Below are 17,859 nucleotides of genomic sequence, written 5' to 3'. Positions count from 1 at the left end.
ACAACAATTTTATCAACCCCATCAACCATTGTTTTACTTAATCTATGTTAATTTAATGTCATTTTATTCTTTTAAAGCATTTTCTGAGACTGTAAGTTTGTCATATGCCATCCAAAATCTTCCATAAAAGTAAAATTTACCACCACTTTATAAATGACAGAAGACTGAAATGTACATATAAATTATGAGTTTGATATATCAATCAGAATCCAATATTTTCTCTAGCCTTTTGAGCATCTTTTTTTAATAAAGCCTTTTCATAGTAAAAATTTTCATAATAAAAATTATTGCAATCCTCAACTTTTTATAAGCTTAGCTTCCAATTCCATCTGAGAGAATATTTTGGAAACGGGGCTTATAGTGTGTGGACTCAAGTTGCAATGGAAGCTCTTTATTAAGAGAGCGAAAGTCTCTTCCTAGGATTTCTTCCAATAAACTCCCATGAGGAAATCTCCTTACCTTAAAGTCATCCCATCAGCAGGTGATCCCCTTGAACATAGTTTCCAACATAAAATTAAGCCCTGATTCTTCCTAATATAGTCAAATGATCTTTGCAGCTGTTTATCCACATCGTTTCAACAGCTAAATGGTATTTTTCTCTTTGAGCCTTGATGTTTACAGACAATCTTCTCTGTATTAGTCAAGACTGGGGCAGCTAGATTGTCAGAAAACTCAAAATAATTATAAGTTAAAACAAGGTAGAAGTACATTTCTCTTATGCATAAATTTAAGGCATCCAGGGCTGGTTTGTGCTCTGGAGTCATTAGAGAACCCAGGAGATTCCATTTTATTTTGGCACAATATCGTCCTTAATGAGAGGCTTCTACTGTATGTTCCAAAGTGGCTGCACCAGCTCCAACAGTCCCTTCCTCATTCCAGCCAGCAGGAAGGAGAAAAGAGGAGAAGAGCTTATGCCTTCTCTCTTGCAGGCCACTTCCCATAAGTTGCACATCTCTCATCTCTCAGAACTTATCACATGAGCACATCTAAGTACAAAGAAGGCTGGGAAATTGTTCAGAACGGTCACGTGCCTACCTAACATCCAGGATTCCACTACTGAGGATGGACAAAGAGGATGGGTATTGGAGACCACCAGGCCTTCTCTACTACAACCCTAAAAGAAAAATGTCTAATGTATTTCATTCACTCCCAGAAACTGGAGATTTGAGGTCAATCATTAATTATTATGAAAATTTTCTAAATGAGAGTTGAGAAAACCACACACTTTTTTTAAAAAAGTCTTTTAATCCTGCTAAAATTTCTCATGAGCCAAATCAAATACTAGGAAATACTTTGCTAGATCCTGTCCACTTTTGAAAAGAAAACAAAGCATACTCACACACACAGAAGGTTAGCTTATTCACTGTCATATTCAAAATCTTACTTTGTAAGAATACCAAAATAGTCACACAGTGCTTGGAGTTAGGACAATATTCAATATTTAATTATATTTCATCATTTTCCCCAATAAAGCATATTTTCTTTTTATGTGTTTCATTAGAAAAATTTCCCCCAACAAAGACTGACACTTTCTATGAAATCTGATGGATATTAAGCAACACTTCCTTTTGTCTTACCTTGCATCTATTCAAATAAGCACAGAAAAAGCAGGTCAGGTCTGAGGGTATCTTGAACCCAATTGTTAAGTATTCTATTAAAGACATAAGTTTTCTTGTACAAGTTCTTAGCCATGTGCGTTGCATTCAAACACTTTCTCAGTGCTAACTTCCCTCTATAAATCTTTCTCTGCTCTGCCTGTGAGTTACAGATTAAAGCGGAACTGATGATTGTGGTGTGAAAAGTATGGGCAGCCGGAAGAGCAGTCTGCAGACTGTTACATTCTTCCCTCTTTGCTGTCATCCAGGAGTTTGGCATGCTGAGTGTGCATGAAAATCAAAATATGAAAGCTCCTCCTGAAGTCTGTAGAATGAGGATGAGAACTAACTAACTTCTTATGGCTTTTCCAGGCTGACTTAAAAAGCGAGATACTTGTCTTGGGTAAGCCTCCGCGTAGCCCAGTGACGGCTAGGAGATCCTGCAGCTCGCCAGTCAGAGGGCTCAGCGGTGCCCACAGGGTAGGGACGGACTGCCCCACCTTGAGCCAAGCTCCCGGCCCACACACATCCTCCTCAGTGGGCTGACTCTTCCTTACTTGTCCTTGCTGTGCTTTGCCAGTAACATAGGGCAAATGTACCCTTGAGATGAAGTGACTAACTGATGATGAGATACGAAACCAGATCAGCACAAAAATCCTACCCAAAGTGTTTGTGTAAGGTGCTTCCCTTTTATATGTGTGTGTAAGCTTCCCCAAATCCAAAAGGACATGACCAAATTCTCCATTAGACAAGTAAGGGTGTAGTGTATGTTGTCTTCTATGTCGTCTCATGCTTCTGTGCAAATGTTCTCTATAAATCACTGCTTTCCAGTCACTGTTTTTAGTGCAAAGAATAGAGCTGCCGCCAGTCTTATTCCGAATTACACACTTATGGTAATGTTTGCTTCTACGTCATTCAGCTTATTTGGATTTTTTAAAATCCATAAGCCTTGTTACAAATATCTTGTTACTCTGGCAATGTGTGCTACATTCACTCCATGACCCTTTTTAAGCCACTGCTGCTGCTCTGGACTCCAGGTTACTCCTTTCTCTTGGCAGCCTTGATTGAACTTAAATTACTTTTCTCTTCAACTACTTAGTTCTATAGCATCTACAGCACTTTAAAATAAATGCATTCTAAATGGTACTATCAATTCTGAGGAAGGCAGCCAAGGAGTTTGGGAATTTTCATCTCTGCATAAGTCAGTTCTTTTACATTTCTATTTTGATGGACCTGGTTTAACCTTACGTGCTCTATTACAGGACTGTGGTTCTGCAACCTTTTAAGGGCTTGATTGCAAAAAGATTTCCTTTTCCGCTTTTTAAAACTGCAGACACTTCTCTGTGGTTATGTTATGTTTGTGCTTTTTGCTTTGTATTGTAAGACCTCGTTTTGTGTCTGAGGCAGAGATTTGTGTTGCCAAAGAGAAATGTTGATTTGAAGAGATTATTAGACTTCACAAAAGGACCTTCCAGAGCCAAAATAAAAAGAAAGCTTTTCCACAATTAATATGGCTCATTCACAAATTTCCCATGGGTCAATGAAATGGTATGCTTTGGGTCACCTTAAATGTTTTTCTTTACCCAATTTTTGCATTATGTATTTGTATATGTGTTTGTGTGGACATAAATATTCTATATTCTTAACATTTATGCAAAATTGTATTTTACCTTCATAATTTAAGAAAGAAAAATAAACCTATAAGCATAAACATGGTACTGTTTTAGAAGTTCATCAAATTCTAGTTGGCAAGTACAACTAACATTTTCTGGGGAAAAAATGACTTAAGAACTCTAGAACTGCTTATAATTCTTTGAAAGATTTTTCCCACATTAGTAGTTAAAGTAACAGTCAATCTTTTTAAAGAATTTATTTATAAATAAATATAAATGTAAAGTAAGAAATATTTAAGAATCTACCTAATCTTCTAGAGATGCCTTTGCACAGATAAATATGTGGGTTTGGGACAAACTGTATCACCATCTGAGCAAGGAAAGTATATATCTTATTGATACCAGAGATTTTAGGATATTTCAAACCAGCTTCCTTTTGGATCAGTGGTTTGTGGTTTGGTTCTGGCTTTAAAAATTAGCGTGTGTTTAACACCTGTCTCATTTCTACCCATTTCGACAACATTAGGAAATAGCTAAAAGAGGGCAAAGAAAATTGTTACACTGCCAAGAAAAAAGTAAATATTTAGGCTTCCATGAAAATAGCCTGATGCCTCTCACTGGATTTTCTAATTTTATTGTACTCTTAAGATTCATCGATAACACAAGCATGATATAATTCTCACCCAAAACTTCCAGCACACTGTCTATCATCTGTTAACTTGAAAACCGCTTTTATAAATTTACAGTTCACATGAGCCTCTCTGAATGTCACAAATGTATATTGTTTTATATTTATCACAAAACTGCTAAGAAGTTATGAGTAACTGGAGCCTAAATATTGATCCTTTATCAAGAATTTAAACATAAGAAGGGAAAGACACGATAAGAAAACGAGATGACTATCTATTCCACATTTCTCTGTGGTCTTTAAAATATCCTTTCAAAATGAATCCAGGCTGAAGGAACTTGGTCAAAGCTGTCCAAGGCATAAACTCTTAACATGTTGCTGCAGTACTCACCGTTAGGTGGCGGTAGAGTGCAGATACATTACAGATCTTTTCCTCAAGGTTTGTGCCCCTAGTTGTGACACCAGGAGAAAGGCAAAAAAGATGGTCTCCTAAGATAATTCACTTTAATATTCACACAGAACATAAACAGTTGCTTAAAAAGCAAAATAAAAATACTGATTTTAACCAGCTTAGGTCATCTATTTCATTACAGTAATCTTTCATGCAATAGAGAGTGCAAGTCAAAATTATAATTCATTACTTCTTTTTACTTAGTTGTGATATTAAGAAATTATCTTTGGGTTTTGGTTTACTGATCTGCAAAATGAAGTTAAGTAATTACTATTTTTTTTAAATGACTGAGACATTTGAGCATTAACTAGTAAGTGCAAGTTGTTGTCATAGCTCTCTAACAAATGAATTAGATAAGGTTGATAATGGCACCTATACATAACAGAGGACATATGTCTGTGGAAATGGGGATTCTTTTGTGGATTCCCTGAGGGGGACAAGCAAGATCTTAATCATCATCTTATTAACTCCTTGATTTTAGAAATAAGGAAGCGTAGGTGCATATCCAAAGTTATACAGCCAATGCCAACACCAGAAAGACACAAATGTGCCTTTGCAAATACCTGTTAAAGCTACTTATTCCTCTATTGATCAAATACTTTAAAATACATTAGTTCAAATACTGCAATGTCATCATTCCTCAAAGCTGGTTCCTAGTTATAGGTTCACATGGAGATGATTCCTGTTAAAGACGGAACTTAGAAAAGTTCTAAAACTTACTGTTATTTTAGATACACAACTTCTCTGCTAATAAAAGCTGTGATAAATCCTGGCCTGACTAAACAGTATAGAAAACTGGTGATTCAGAAAAATAAAAAACAAGAGAAGGGAGGATCCTTTTTAAATGACATGAAGGAAAAGACATATTGGGAAAGATAGGTGAAAGCAAGGCCATCCTGGCCGGTGCACCCAGGAACACAAGTTCTTAACACATAGAGGCCTATGGAATTAAGGGAGTCACATACTTCTGCAACAGCCCTTCATAATTGTCAAAGGGATGAGTCACTCAAATGATTTATGAAATGAGTTGAATTGAAGGAATTAAACCAGTAAAATTGTAATGATGATAACGAAAATGTGCTATACTAATTTTAAAAGCAGATTGTTTCATATTAATGAGAAATCTGATTTTTAAAGTTGTATTCACATTTCAACATAGGGGAGCAATGAAATTGCTTTTTCTAAGCCCCAGATGCCATGATGTAAAAGTCAAACTTTCACTCAACTGTAAAACATTGGAATGATTTAATGTGGAAATAAGCATGCCATGTTTAGAACATAATGAAATATACTTTACGAACATTTTCTCTTAAGACAAGAACACATAATATTTCTCATTTATAAGTTTGTTATGCACTAAAAATGGTTATGATAGTTTCTGTGAGAGAATAGTACTTATCTTGGTATATGATTTGAAATACAGCATTTAAATTGTTTTTTAAGTTACATTTTTATACACTGTATTTTTGAACGACTAATGTGAGCATTTTCAATATCACATGCCTTAAATATATAATTTGACCAGAAATTTTACTTTTAGAAATGTATTCTAAGGAATGGTTCAAAAGAGGAAAATAGTTCTCTGTATAAAATATTTATAGCATTGTTATTTATGATAGTTAAAAAAGGCTGGACCAATCTTAACTTCAAAACAAAAAAGAGAAAAATGGTTAAGAGTATTTAAAATATGTATATGCATTTATGTAAGGGAGTATTATTTGCAGTGACTTAAAATGAGAATGAAGATTTTCTAGAAAATTATTATAAAATATTAATAGCAATTAATATACACATATCTTATGTCTGTATAAAAGTTATGTATATATATGATTAAATGAGAACTTGAAGAAATATAATAGCATATAGACTTATAAATGACATATTTGCTTCTTTTCATATATTTAAATTGATTTAATAACATGTTGAATTAAATGACCATAAAATGGTTGAAAATGGCATAATCATTTTTACAATAGTATATTTTATCATTTTAATAATAGATATATTATTAGTAATTTTGTGTTGACTTATAGGAGTAAAGTATTGTACTCTCTTAAGTAATACATGTGTCCAATCAATTTTATCCATTCTTTAGTCTTAAGTTTAAATATTCCATGCACAGACTATTGAGTGAAATTTCTAAGAATACTGTTAGTAAACACTTTTAATTAATACAGTCAAAGCTTAAAGTTTTTAGTAATATAAGTACTTAGTCTTCTTACGCTAGATAGACAGCTTGGGTGGGAAAGGAGTAGATAAAGAATTTAGGAAAGGAGCAGATTATAGACCCATAGACTGAAAGGAACCACAGAGTCCCCCATCCATTCTTGGGCTAGTATGGTCTCTATGAACAATTTTCAGGGGAAATTCCCAGCCTGTCAGTAATCCACTCAAAACTCTGGGATCCAGGAGTTAGTCTTGATGTCTTAAGGCCATGGACCTAATAACTAATTCAGTAGTCAGCAAGTAGTCACTTTTATAATTGCCATTCAAAGTCTGATTTATCTCATTTTACCATGTAGCCATCATTTAGAAGAGAATCCTTTTGAAATGCGTTGTGAATGAATTATAATTTTTGTCCCCCTAAAAGGTAGCATTTAGGTAGTGGGTATAAAGGACATCGACTTTACATATTCAACTAGCATGTTAATTTTCATCATTGCAATATTTTTGTGGATATATGGGATGCTAAGGCTTGTCATTTCCAATATTATAAGTATCTATTACAGATACTGGTCTTGATGCTTAGTTTAAAAAGAAAGGAAACTCTTTTGAGAGTTCAGTGCACTGGGAATTTCTACCAATATTTCTCTTCTAAGGTAAAATGTTACATGTTACCTGGATATTGTTCGTTGCATTCTATTTAAAGTTCTCTGTTTTCTCTTTTTAAAAATGCATGTGTTTTCCCCACACTGAGAACAGAGAGTGTTAATTCAAATGTAGCATGGGATGTCTGCCTATCAATATTTTCATCTGTACCATATGTGAAAATGTTGTCTGTGAAGAAAAAGTACATTAGAATGAATGCGGATACTTTGCTGTTAGATTGAATGTGGTTTATTTTCTGCTTGTTTGAGAAAACGCTGAAGAATAAGATTGTATGAGGGTGTCCAGACTTCTCGTTCTAGTGGTTTGGTGTCTATGTTTTCGCCATATTCCTGGCCTTTGAAAAATCAATGAGACTAAACCCTGATGTTTCCTTAAAGCTTGAGCAGACTAGATTGTACATATGTTCAAAGCATTTGAACCTTGGTTATTTTGAATTAATTTAAAGCACTCTTCAAAATATTTTAATTACTGATCCTGCAGAAACCCTTTATTTGTTTTTTTTAATTCCTCTTGGTTTTTTACAACAGGAAATATCAAATGTCAGGAAAAGTACCATGCCATTACCCAAATTATCTTTTAATTAGTACCAGTTTAAACATTGATTACATTGAAAATCATTTCATTTCAGCCACAGCGTCCTGTGTTCACTCATGAAAACATTCAAGGTGGGGGGGAACCGTAAGTATTCTTCTTATCTTCTAAATTCAAGACTAACCTTGACCCACAAAATGGACGACTGATGTACCAAAATAGAGAGGATGGTACAATTTCGTAAGTGAAAGAGATCAAAGTAGCTAACATGAAACCTCCCAGATTAAGAGCAATTGCCATAATCTCCATCTTTTATAATGGAGAGAGAGCAGAAGCTAATTTTAAAAAGAAACCCATGATTTTGCAGAGAGGACTTTGATTTATGCATTAGAAAAAGCTTCCAATGCTGCAGTGATTCCTAAGATTTATGAATCTGTCTCCTTCTCTGTTCTACTCACCATGTAGATTCCAAGAACTACAGTTTTACAGACATGGAAAATGTTCTAACATTGTTTTTGTACATATTTGGAGAGCAGGAGAATGTAACAGTAGACCTAACGTGATAAATTGGTGACAATTCCGAAGTTACATTCTGAGAAGAGTCTCTGGAAATGACAGTATTAAAACATTTGCTTTTGTTCATTTAAATGCCTTTTCACACTTTCAAATTCCCTCTCCTTGCTGATACGTAAAAAGTCAAGTCTTTAAGACTCTCATATTTTGTGTGTCTTTTTCTGCTTCATTTTTCCCATAAGAGATGTTCAGAGCTGGTATACTACCTATTGGCTCCTGCCTATTCTGTGTGTCAGGAGCCAGACCACTGGGAAGGGGCATGTACAGAATTGAACTTCATCCAGTGTACCTGAGCACAAGCAAGCAGTAAGCCTCCAGCCCACTGCCCAATCTCTGTTCTCCTGGAGCAGAGCCAGTCGGCAGGGCCTGGTGTGTGGCCAGGTGCCTTCATCACCATCCATTCCTTCCTCACTTCTCACAGACCCGGCACTTTGCTAAAAGCATGCCCTTTAGAAATCATCTCTCATCTGAGACATTCTCACCGAGTATAGCCAGAAGGTTTTCTTGTTAAGAAAAAGACTAGAAAAGAACGTATTAGAAATAACAATCATTTAAAATGTCATCTAACTGGAAAATTTTTAAATATGACCAGTAATTCTAGTTTCAGTTTGTTTCCTTATTTACACAAAAGATGATGGGATCATATCACAAAAAATAAATTCTAGGCCTGTTTAGCTTCATTGCATTATCGACACTTTATATTAGCAGCTTTTAAGGATTCTATGAATTAATAGATGTTTTATGTTGCACTGTTTCATGTAATATGGAGTTAATACTTTCGATCCAGGTCATATGAGTGTTTATGAAACCACAAAGCTTACAGGTGGGAGAAGGCACATTTTCACAGTCCTGCTTTGGACATTACAAAATATTCTTTATTAAATTTCTGTTTAATTACAACCCCGAATAGTGGGACAAAGGGATGTCGCTTGATCTTTTTCATTAAAAAAAAAAAAGATTTTAAGTGAAAATAGGGATAATGTTATAATGTCACTACAATTCAGAACTGTGGTAAAATATATTAGAGAAAAAGTTGCAAGTTAGAGAGAAAGCTCCAAGTTTGGCTGAGCATTCCCTATGTAAAAGACAAATTTCTTTTGAGGCATCCTGACCCCACCACCATCATTCATCTCACCAACACATCTTTCAAAATAGCATTTTTTAAATTGTAATTCAACTGCATTTCTTGTCGTGCAACACTGATTTCGAAAGCTGACAGAGGCAGGAAGATTTCCAGAAGTTTGTTTATGTTTCCATGAAACTCCCAATTAAAAAAAAAATTTTTTTTTTAATTTTTTTTTGTAGTCCAACTAAACTACAATGGTAAGTAATTTTGACAAGCATGCTGGCTTTTTCATACCAAAATGAAGTAGGAGTTCATGCCAGTTTTGGTTTTTTTAGCTCTTGGGACCTTGAGATTCTTCAAGCAGCTGGAGTTTGTGGCCTTAAGAGGCCTGTCTCTGAACGTGGTTGGAGTCATGCCTGGGTGAAAGCCGAAGCCTGAAAAGCTCAATCACAGAATGTGATCTATATCCATTGAATTAGCAGCCCAGGAATGAATGACTATCTCCCTCAAATGTGAAACTGGAAAGGAACTATACTGAAATCAACTTTCCCCATGAATATACAAAAGATACCATCCCTTCACCTAAAAGTCTTCAAAGTCAAATCCTTAAAGCAAACAAAATAATTTGAAGACTCCCACCAGGGCTGGCTCCATGCAAACACCCAAACTAAGTAACGCAGGAGTTCTGTACCTCCTTGTCTTTTTCAGCGCTGCTCTGAGATTATGGCTACCTTTCTCCTTCCTCTGTACAACCAGAATCATCTCTCAACAAAAGACCTCTGAGGCCCAATCTTAAGAGTACAAGTGGCTGAAAAGATTTATTAGGAGGACAAAATATTAATAGGGGAAGAAATCTCTAGTGTTAGAATTTCGGGTTTTGGTACCAGCCCAGGGAAGGTAATGTTTTCTAGGAAGGGTGTTGGGCATCGCATCTCTTCCCATACACCTCCATGGAAGCCAACTCTGTCCAGGTGCCCCAACCTCAAAAAGTTCAGACAGAGAGGAAAGCCAAGGGAACCATGTTCCTGATTTATGATGTGATGCTTGGGTTCAAGTGATGGAATAGTTTTGTTCTACCAAAACACAACTTTCTGACTGAATGAAGTAATTAGAAATAACTCATTCTTGTTCTTGAGCAGAATTCAATATTGTCAACTTTTTAAAGTTGGCTTTAAAGAATCCAAAGTGCCTTGAAATGTGGTTCCTATTTTCTTGCATTGGCAGAGTTAACATAACTGTTATGAAGAGCAGCAGAAACAAATTCACTGATTTTTAAAACTCCTCCTCACAGTATTGGTAATATTTTAATAGCACTATGAAGTTTTCATCTTAACTGCATAGCTCATGCTTCCTGACCTCCTCAGCTGCTAGAATCTGTGCCTTCACTTTCCAAAATGTCAGTCCATGTTAATATGTATTAAAATACAAGCTATTTTATTACCACAAATTCAATGTCTGAATTCGTTGTCGATTAATGTCAACAAAATATATATTCCCAAAGAATTCAGACAAGGAAGGAAACTGGTAGCATTCTATCAATAATTCGTTTTTATATGCAATTATGTCAAGAGAGTTTTTATATCAAACACAATTTCTCAGGGACCCATTTTAAAAAAGAATGGATATCTATAATCTACTGTTTCAGATTAGGTCAGTGATAATTGAGCATAGAATACATGCACCTGATTTCATAAGTGAATTACATCAAGTTTTCAAATTCTAAATCCTCAGTAAACACGGATTCAAACTATGAAGCTAAACTACTTTAAAGAATTACTCCTGGTGAAAAAAAAATAACCTTTTTCATAGTAATTCTCACATAATGATTTAGAAGACACATGTCTGAGACATTTTGTACATCTCAATTTAGAATCATTTGAAAATTCAGCTCTCAAGCTGCAATTATTTCCTTCTGATTATGGCCAGCTAAAACTATAATCCCATGTTTTTGCATAGGAGTAATGCACCTAGCATTTCTTTCATATTCTGTGCTTTTATTTAATGTCTGCATGATAGATGGACAATTAAAAGGCAGGTCTGATTTATAATGTTAACATGTTTTAATCCAATGCATGGATGTATGATCTTCCATGAATATTCCTCATTGTGAGCTTTGAAATGCTAATAGAGTAATTTAATTCCCACGAGACTCTAAATATTTCTATTTACTTTCCATGCTTACCAAAGACTTATATTACCTAATTATAATATGTTAATAAGAATAGAAATATTGGAAGTAAAATTAATAGAGTATATTTTCTATAGCTTCACAAAGTTATAAAGATTTTTTTTCAAACATCCATTTGTTCTGTTTAAGGTTTCAGGCTCTGTATAACTATACTCCTAGGAATGAAGATGAGCTGGAGCTCAGAGAAAGTGATGTCATTGATGTGATGGAAAAATGTGATGACGGATGGTTTGTGGGTATGTGTACATTTCCTTTCAGACACATTTAGCCATTTTAAATGTGCTTGTGTTTGTTCATTTGCTTGATGTGATAGTTAAGCTTTCTTTGATTTCATTGTGGCTTTGATCTTTCATACATTCATATGCACTGTGTATTCTCAAGACAATTGTATTTTTAATATAGTTTAGTATTGACTCCTTCAGGTATATGTAAGTTTCTGCTAGTTTTATTTCCAGTTCAACTGAGAGAAGTGTTCTTTAAATAGCACCAACCAGGAAAGACTGAGATCTAAGAACAAAAACAATAAATGTCCTCTAGATGAGAAGAAATATTAATACGCTGTTCAGTGGAGAATGTCAGTTGTCAGCAGTGAGGATCTAATTTGAGAAAATGAAGTGAAGTGAACAATTCACCCATTTACTCAGTCTGCTGTAGGTACCCTGACAGTCCGATGATTTGCCTTAGCTTAATTTGTGGTAGAAATAGAGAGAAGTTCCATTCTGACCACTTAAAAAACAATCCTATTCTTACTATCTTAAAAGAAGACTAGAGATTTCTTGAAAGAACGTTTATAAACAAGAGTATCATATACCAGGACAGAGAGGAAAGGGGTAGAAAGTAATAAAGGCATAGGAGGATGGAGGAGACAGAAGATGAGGAAATGAAGGCTGTGTATGGACAGGCAATCAGTGGGGAAATGTTAAAAGAACAACCACCACATTTGCAGTCACAAGGTTCTGCCTCTGTTTCCATTAATTCCCCACTTAGAAGAAAAGTAAAATGGCTCACCTACACAAGGAAAAAAGAAAAGCTGTCATCAAATCAGACAATAAGTTGCAGAGCATAAATGAGAAACAGAACTCAGAGACCTTGTTCACTCTATTTGATCTAGAAATCCTGAGGAAGAATTTACTACACCAACTTTCGTGAAAAATTTCTAAGGAATTATGTCATTCGAAATCAAAAGCGATCATAATAATGGCCATTGTGCATTTGGTTTCGCTCACACTAGAAAATATACCTGATAATAGAAGCTCATCCACAGATAGGGGTTTATCTTTTTTTCTATAGTGACTTTGTAAATTGTTCAAATTTTCTATTTTATCGGAGACTCTGGCAGTGCTATTTGTAAATGCATCATGTGACATTCAGCATGATCTTCTATGAGATAATAAAACTGGATAGTACAATGATCCCAATAATGCCTTCGTGTTACACCCATGTTGAGATGGGACCGACCTCTTGATCACTGCCCTTGTGCTTTTTCCAGTCCGTTATATCACACTGCCGGCCTCACCTTTATTTAGAAGATTTTACTTGAAAATGTAGCCCCCCAGATGTTTTTCCTAATCCATTCTTTATCCTTGTCTAGCAGCCTTGATGATGGAGCATGATTATTCTTAAGCATCATTCTACTTTAAAAAGCTACCTCCTCAGCAGGATCGCTTTTCCCTTCAGTTCGAGAGGCTGAGCTTTTCTCTTTAGCCTGGTGCAATGAAAGCACAGCATTTACGCCTAAGAGGCAATGAATGCATCAGGCGGTACAGACAAACCGCTTACTTTGTCTTCCTAACATCTTGAAGTGAGTTTTCTTCTTTTCCAAACCCTGCGGGGCTTGCTCTCTTAGCGAAGCCTTGGAAATAAAGAGTTTTCAAGCCCACATATATGAACTGATATTTCTCTGTTTTACTCCCCTTTCATTTATTGTCTCTATTTTCAGGAACCTCAAGAAGAACCAAATTCTTTGGTACTTTTCCCGGAAACTATGTCAAGAGGCTGTGAATCACTCTCCTTCCTATTTATGCTGCAAACAACAAGGCATGACAGCAGGAGGCCTGCGGGAACCTTTCAGGCAAGTTATGCTACAACTGCCCTTACTCCGTCTGCTGTAGGTACCCTGACAGTCCAAGTTATGCTACAACTGCTTAACTTGCTTGAAAGGTTCCCACAGGCCTCCTGCTGTCATGCCTTGTCGTTTCCAAAGGAAGTCACCCACCATCACCATCTCCACCTGCCACCGAACCACCAGCAACGTAGCGGTAGCCTCCGCACCTTGGGGAAATTGGCAGACTTGCTTCTATGTGAAAGTGCATATTCCTACTTTTTCTGCTCGAAGCTGAAAAGTCTATATGTTGGGATCGGAAAGAAAGTCATCATACTTAAAAAGGGTTAAATATTTGAAGCAAAAAATGAAAGTGTTTCATCTGGTCCACTTTGGAAGCTGTCCTCCCCTCTGGCAACCAGAAAATGGTTTATTACTAGAGGCTGTGGTGTGCATTTTCACATTCTTAGCTTGGCAGTATATTTTCCTCTCATGCGCTGCCTGCTGTCCTGATTGACGCAATATGACAACCGTACTTCAGCTATCGTTTGCCTGCACTTATATGTTGTGATATGCACAGTGATTCCAGAATCTAAAGCGAGAGTAGGAAAGTTAATTTGGATGTGTGTGATTTTGTTGATTGAATGTGAGTTTTCAAACAGGAGTCTTTTCCTGCAATTCTTTTGTATTTTTTAGAAGTGCAAACAGTAAGCGAATAAGAGCTTTTGATAATAATCATGAGAATATAAGAGGTTTAGCTAGACTACAAAAAAAATATTGTGTTGTAAAATTGCATTGCTATTTTATATTAAAATATAATAATCAGCATCTTGAACAATGAGCTCTTAGTGTTTTATTTATCTGATAAAATTTAAATAAAAGCAGTGTTAGTGAGAGGTGCAAAGATTTTTAATATAGACACTTGAAAGTATCCGTAAGCAATACTCTTAGGTAAGTTTTCACTGTGTGTACACATATACATTTGCGATTGTATGAGAATAGGCAATCCATATGATATGTTGTACAGTTTATGGAAATGTAAAAGAATCTCACATGTTATTTTATAGAAATAGAGTACTTTAGAAGCATCACAAGTATTAAGGCTGGTTTTAGCAAGGATTATGATCAATACAATTATTTTTACTATGATAATTATTTTTCTTCTATGGAACTCAGAATCCTGGCTACATTTGAGGACAGGAATATGTTGAGCCTGATTTTCCTGGTGTGTGTAAAATATTTCCTCGAAATACATTAGGCAATTTTTAGAGGCAATGTTAAATCATTCAGGTTATATTTTCTGCCCTGAAGTAGAAATTTACAAAATGATATTGGAGCCTGAAAGATTTAATGTGGTTGACAGTGCCTGAATTACACATACCCTGAGAACTAGCTTTGTATTTCTTATGACTTTGCTTAAGAACTATTCATATTTGGATCTTGAGCATCTTATAGATAAAAATTTTTATGGCATTTCTTCTGTGGACAGTGATTGATCTTTTCACAATGTACGTAGATTCTAGAATTTTGTACATATGTTTGCTCTTTTTTGTACAGACTACCTACGTGTTGAGAAAACAAGGGAATTTTCTAATTTGGTCATTATCCTTCACTTAAACTAAGCTAAATATTATCCTTTATATATCCCATAGATCATAAGCACGCCTTGATAGTGTGATTCTACAAGATAGCATTTATGCAAAAGTTTATGAACTTAAAAATCTTAGCAGCCAAACCGAAATGTATATAAATATCAATTCAAAAGGAATTTCATTAGGAAGAAAGTAAAGAAACATCTTTGAGTAGCCTAACTTGATTACTGTCAAGTTCATGACCAGCTTTATACGTTAAAAGCTTTGGGTTTGAAATTAGGTCAACTGCATGCAGCTTTGCTGATAAATGAATAATAATCTTTGATGCCATTTATGAAAAAATACTTCAATATCTGTTGCCTGTCATATTTAAGAAAAAAATTACTGTTTCTACTCTCTGTATCTGATTTTAAAAGGAAAAAAATATTCATACCTGGCTTTCAAAGTAATTGACTTTGAATTCTTACAAGCAAAGGTCATTGTGTTTTTCTTGAATAGAGATCTAATAAATTTTTCTTGGAAGTACACTTCTGTTTTTCTTTTTGACATGTATTCTTAAGTGAATTGTGTATTTTATCCCAATTTGTTAGATAAACTAAGAGAAAATGCATTTGCTCTGTGTTCTGTTAACACACAAATGGAGAAAAGATGTATCTTCATCAGCTCAGAGAAGAAATATTTTTCAACCCACTGCCAAAGCTCACTCACTAAATACATTTGGCTAAAAATTGTTCTTCAGCTAAAACAACACATTTTAAAATATTTCTGCCTCATAAACAGCTATTTTTTCCCAAGGAGAGATTAACTACAAGGTGTAAACACTTTCCTGATTCGACTATCTTAAATTTAAAATCCTTGCCCTAAAAAGTCTTATCACCATTGGCATTTCGGACTCACGTAACACCCACAAATTTTCAATGAATTTCACATTATGCGTGGTAGTTGAGTGTCATTTCTTTTCCTCACACAAATAGTAGGTGGCTAGCTCTCCTTCTTGGATCTTTCTAATATACCTTGGTCCCTTCTGGCTCAGTGTGTTTCAGCCCTCTACCTCATCTATCGCCACATATTAGGAAACACATAGGTTCCTCGGATGGCAATTCATTTATCAAAGATGTCGCATTGCCTCACTTTAATGTTCACCCTGATCCCCTCTGTTCCACTGGATAATTTCCACTGTATATTAGCTTCCCACTCATATGTGTTCCCTTTGTGTGAAGAATATGCCCTATAATATTCTTTTGCTCCTGTTTTCATCAGCACATTTGTGAGTAATTTAGGTAAATATGAATCAGATAAAATGAGGGATGCTTGTTTGCACACTCAGGTTGCTTCTCATTTCTCTTCAAGTGAATCTGTTGTGATCAGCACTCTGAAAATATAAATCTGAGATTTTTGAAAACATGTGCATCAAAATGTTGATTTCCTTGTCCCACCTGAGAATTAATCATTTGTGCTTCTCTGTAAAATCCACTTAGGTGCAGCCTCAGCTTTACCCAAGCGCTGAGCTCAGGAAGCCCTCCCCAGCTTTGCAGTATGCCTCGGTTTCTGTCACAGCCATGTAGGCACTGCCATGGGTGAAGCCACGGTTTGATCCTCCTGCCATGCTTCCTCATTGTAGGTGCCAGGATTCTGGGTAGACTAGTGAATTATTTTTTCGTTTCAGAATTGAAGCTTAATAACCTATTTTACTTGATTTTATGACCATGCATACTCATCATTACACACCAAAAATTACTTAATGCATCTCACTTATGCTACTAACGACTGCCTTGGTCAGCAGAGTAGGATCCATTGTTGTGAATCCCAACAATGAGGCCTGTAAAGCATTATCTCCATTGATCGGGTTCTATCTCTTCAGACTCACATCTGTGCACTAACTGGCCATCCAGTTCAGAGGAAGAGCACCAGGAAGGGACCCTCTGATATTTTCTTTATGTGTCAAGTTTTAGCTCTCCTTCACTAAAAACAGGCATGTTCATTTATTATTTGATGGAAAGCAGAAAGAACCTGTTTTGCTTACTGTTTCTTTCCGTGATCTTTCACAGCTTAATCTCTCTGCATAGGTGGTCAGTTTATGTGGCCTGATAATTTCTTCCTACTGTTTTCCAGATTTCAGCCACAAAAGGAGATAGTCTTTAAAGACTCTGCGCTCAAATAGACTAAACACTCTGTAAGCTTCCAAGAGCTAGTTCATTTAAAAATTTCATCATTCCATCTTTTCCAGGTCGTAGCCCTGTACCAGTTGTTAATGTATCAGTTATGATTTCAAATTATTTGTTCATCATGGATGGCTGGGTCAGAGCAGAAGCAGAGATTGGCATTATTAATAAACAGTCTACGCCAAGAATTGGCAAACTATGGCTTGTGGCCCAAATTTAGCCTGCTACCTGTTTTGTTTGTTGGTTGGTTTATGGCCTACAAGTTAAGAATGGTTTATACAGAAGAACATTGGTATCAGTTTGATGATAGGGAACACTAACTTTGAACCCCAATTAAGTAAAATGTCTCCTCAGAAAAAGAATCACCTTGTTTTCACTAGTAGACATATCTATATTAGAAAAATTTTCCCCTACTATTATTACATTGGTAAAATTTGTTTTCTTTTTGTTATGTAAGTATATATATAAAATCCTCAATTTTGCCTCCTGGCCCACCAAAACTAAAATATTTACTATCTGACCCTTTACAGAAAAAGCCTGTAATCTCCTGGTCTATGCTGTCAGCAAAAAACCTGGAAACTAATTTCTAC

General features: G+C 35.5%; 1 protein-coding gene across 1 annotated transcript in view; it reads left to right on the top strand.

Moving 5' to 3' along the window:
- The window catches only part of LOC120618456 (sorbin and SH3 domain-containing protein 2-like), a 127,121-nt gene extending 111,487 nt beyond the window's left edge, over window positions 1-15,634 (top strand). The window contains 3 exon segments of the mRNA XM_039882685.1: window positions 7,745-7,794; window positions 11,604-11,710; window positions 13,414-15,634. Coding sequence (XP_039738619.1) covers window positions 7,745-7,794; window positions 11,604-11,710; window positions 13,414-13,475 — 219 coding nt within the window. The 3' untranslated portion in view covers window positions 13,476-15,634.
- Window positions 15,635-17,859: the final 2,225 nt, after the last annotated feature.

Source organism: Pteropus medius, unplaced genomic scaffold, assembly GCF_902729225.1.
Source record: "Pteropus medius unplaced genomic scaffold, Ma_sr-lr_union100, whole genome shotgun sequence".
Lineage (NCBI taxonomy): Eukaryota > Metazoa > Chordata > Mammalia > Chiroptera > Pteropodidae > Pteropus > Pteropus medius.
Note: the sequence above shows the minus strand (reverse complement) of the source record. Positions and strands in the feature narration are given on the sequence as shown.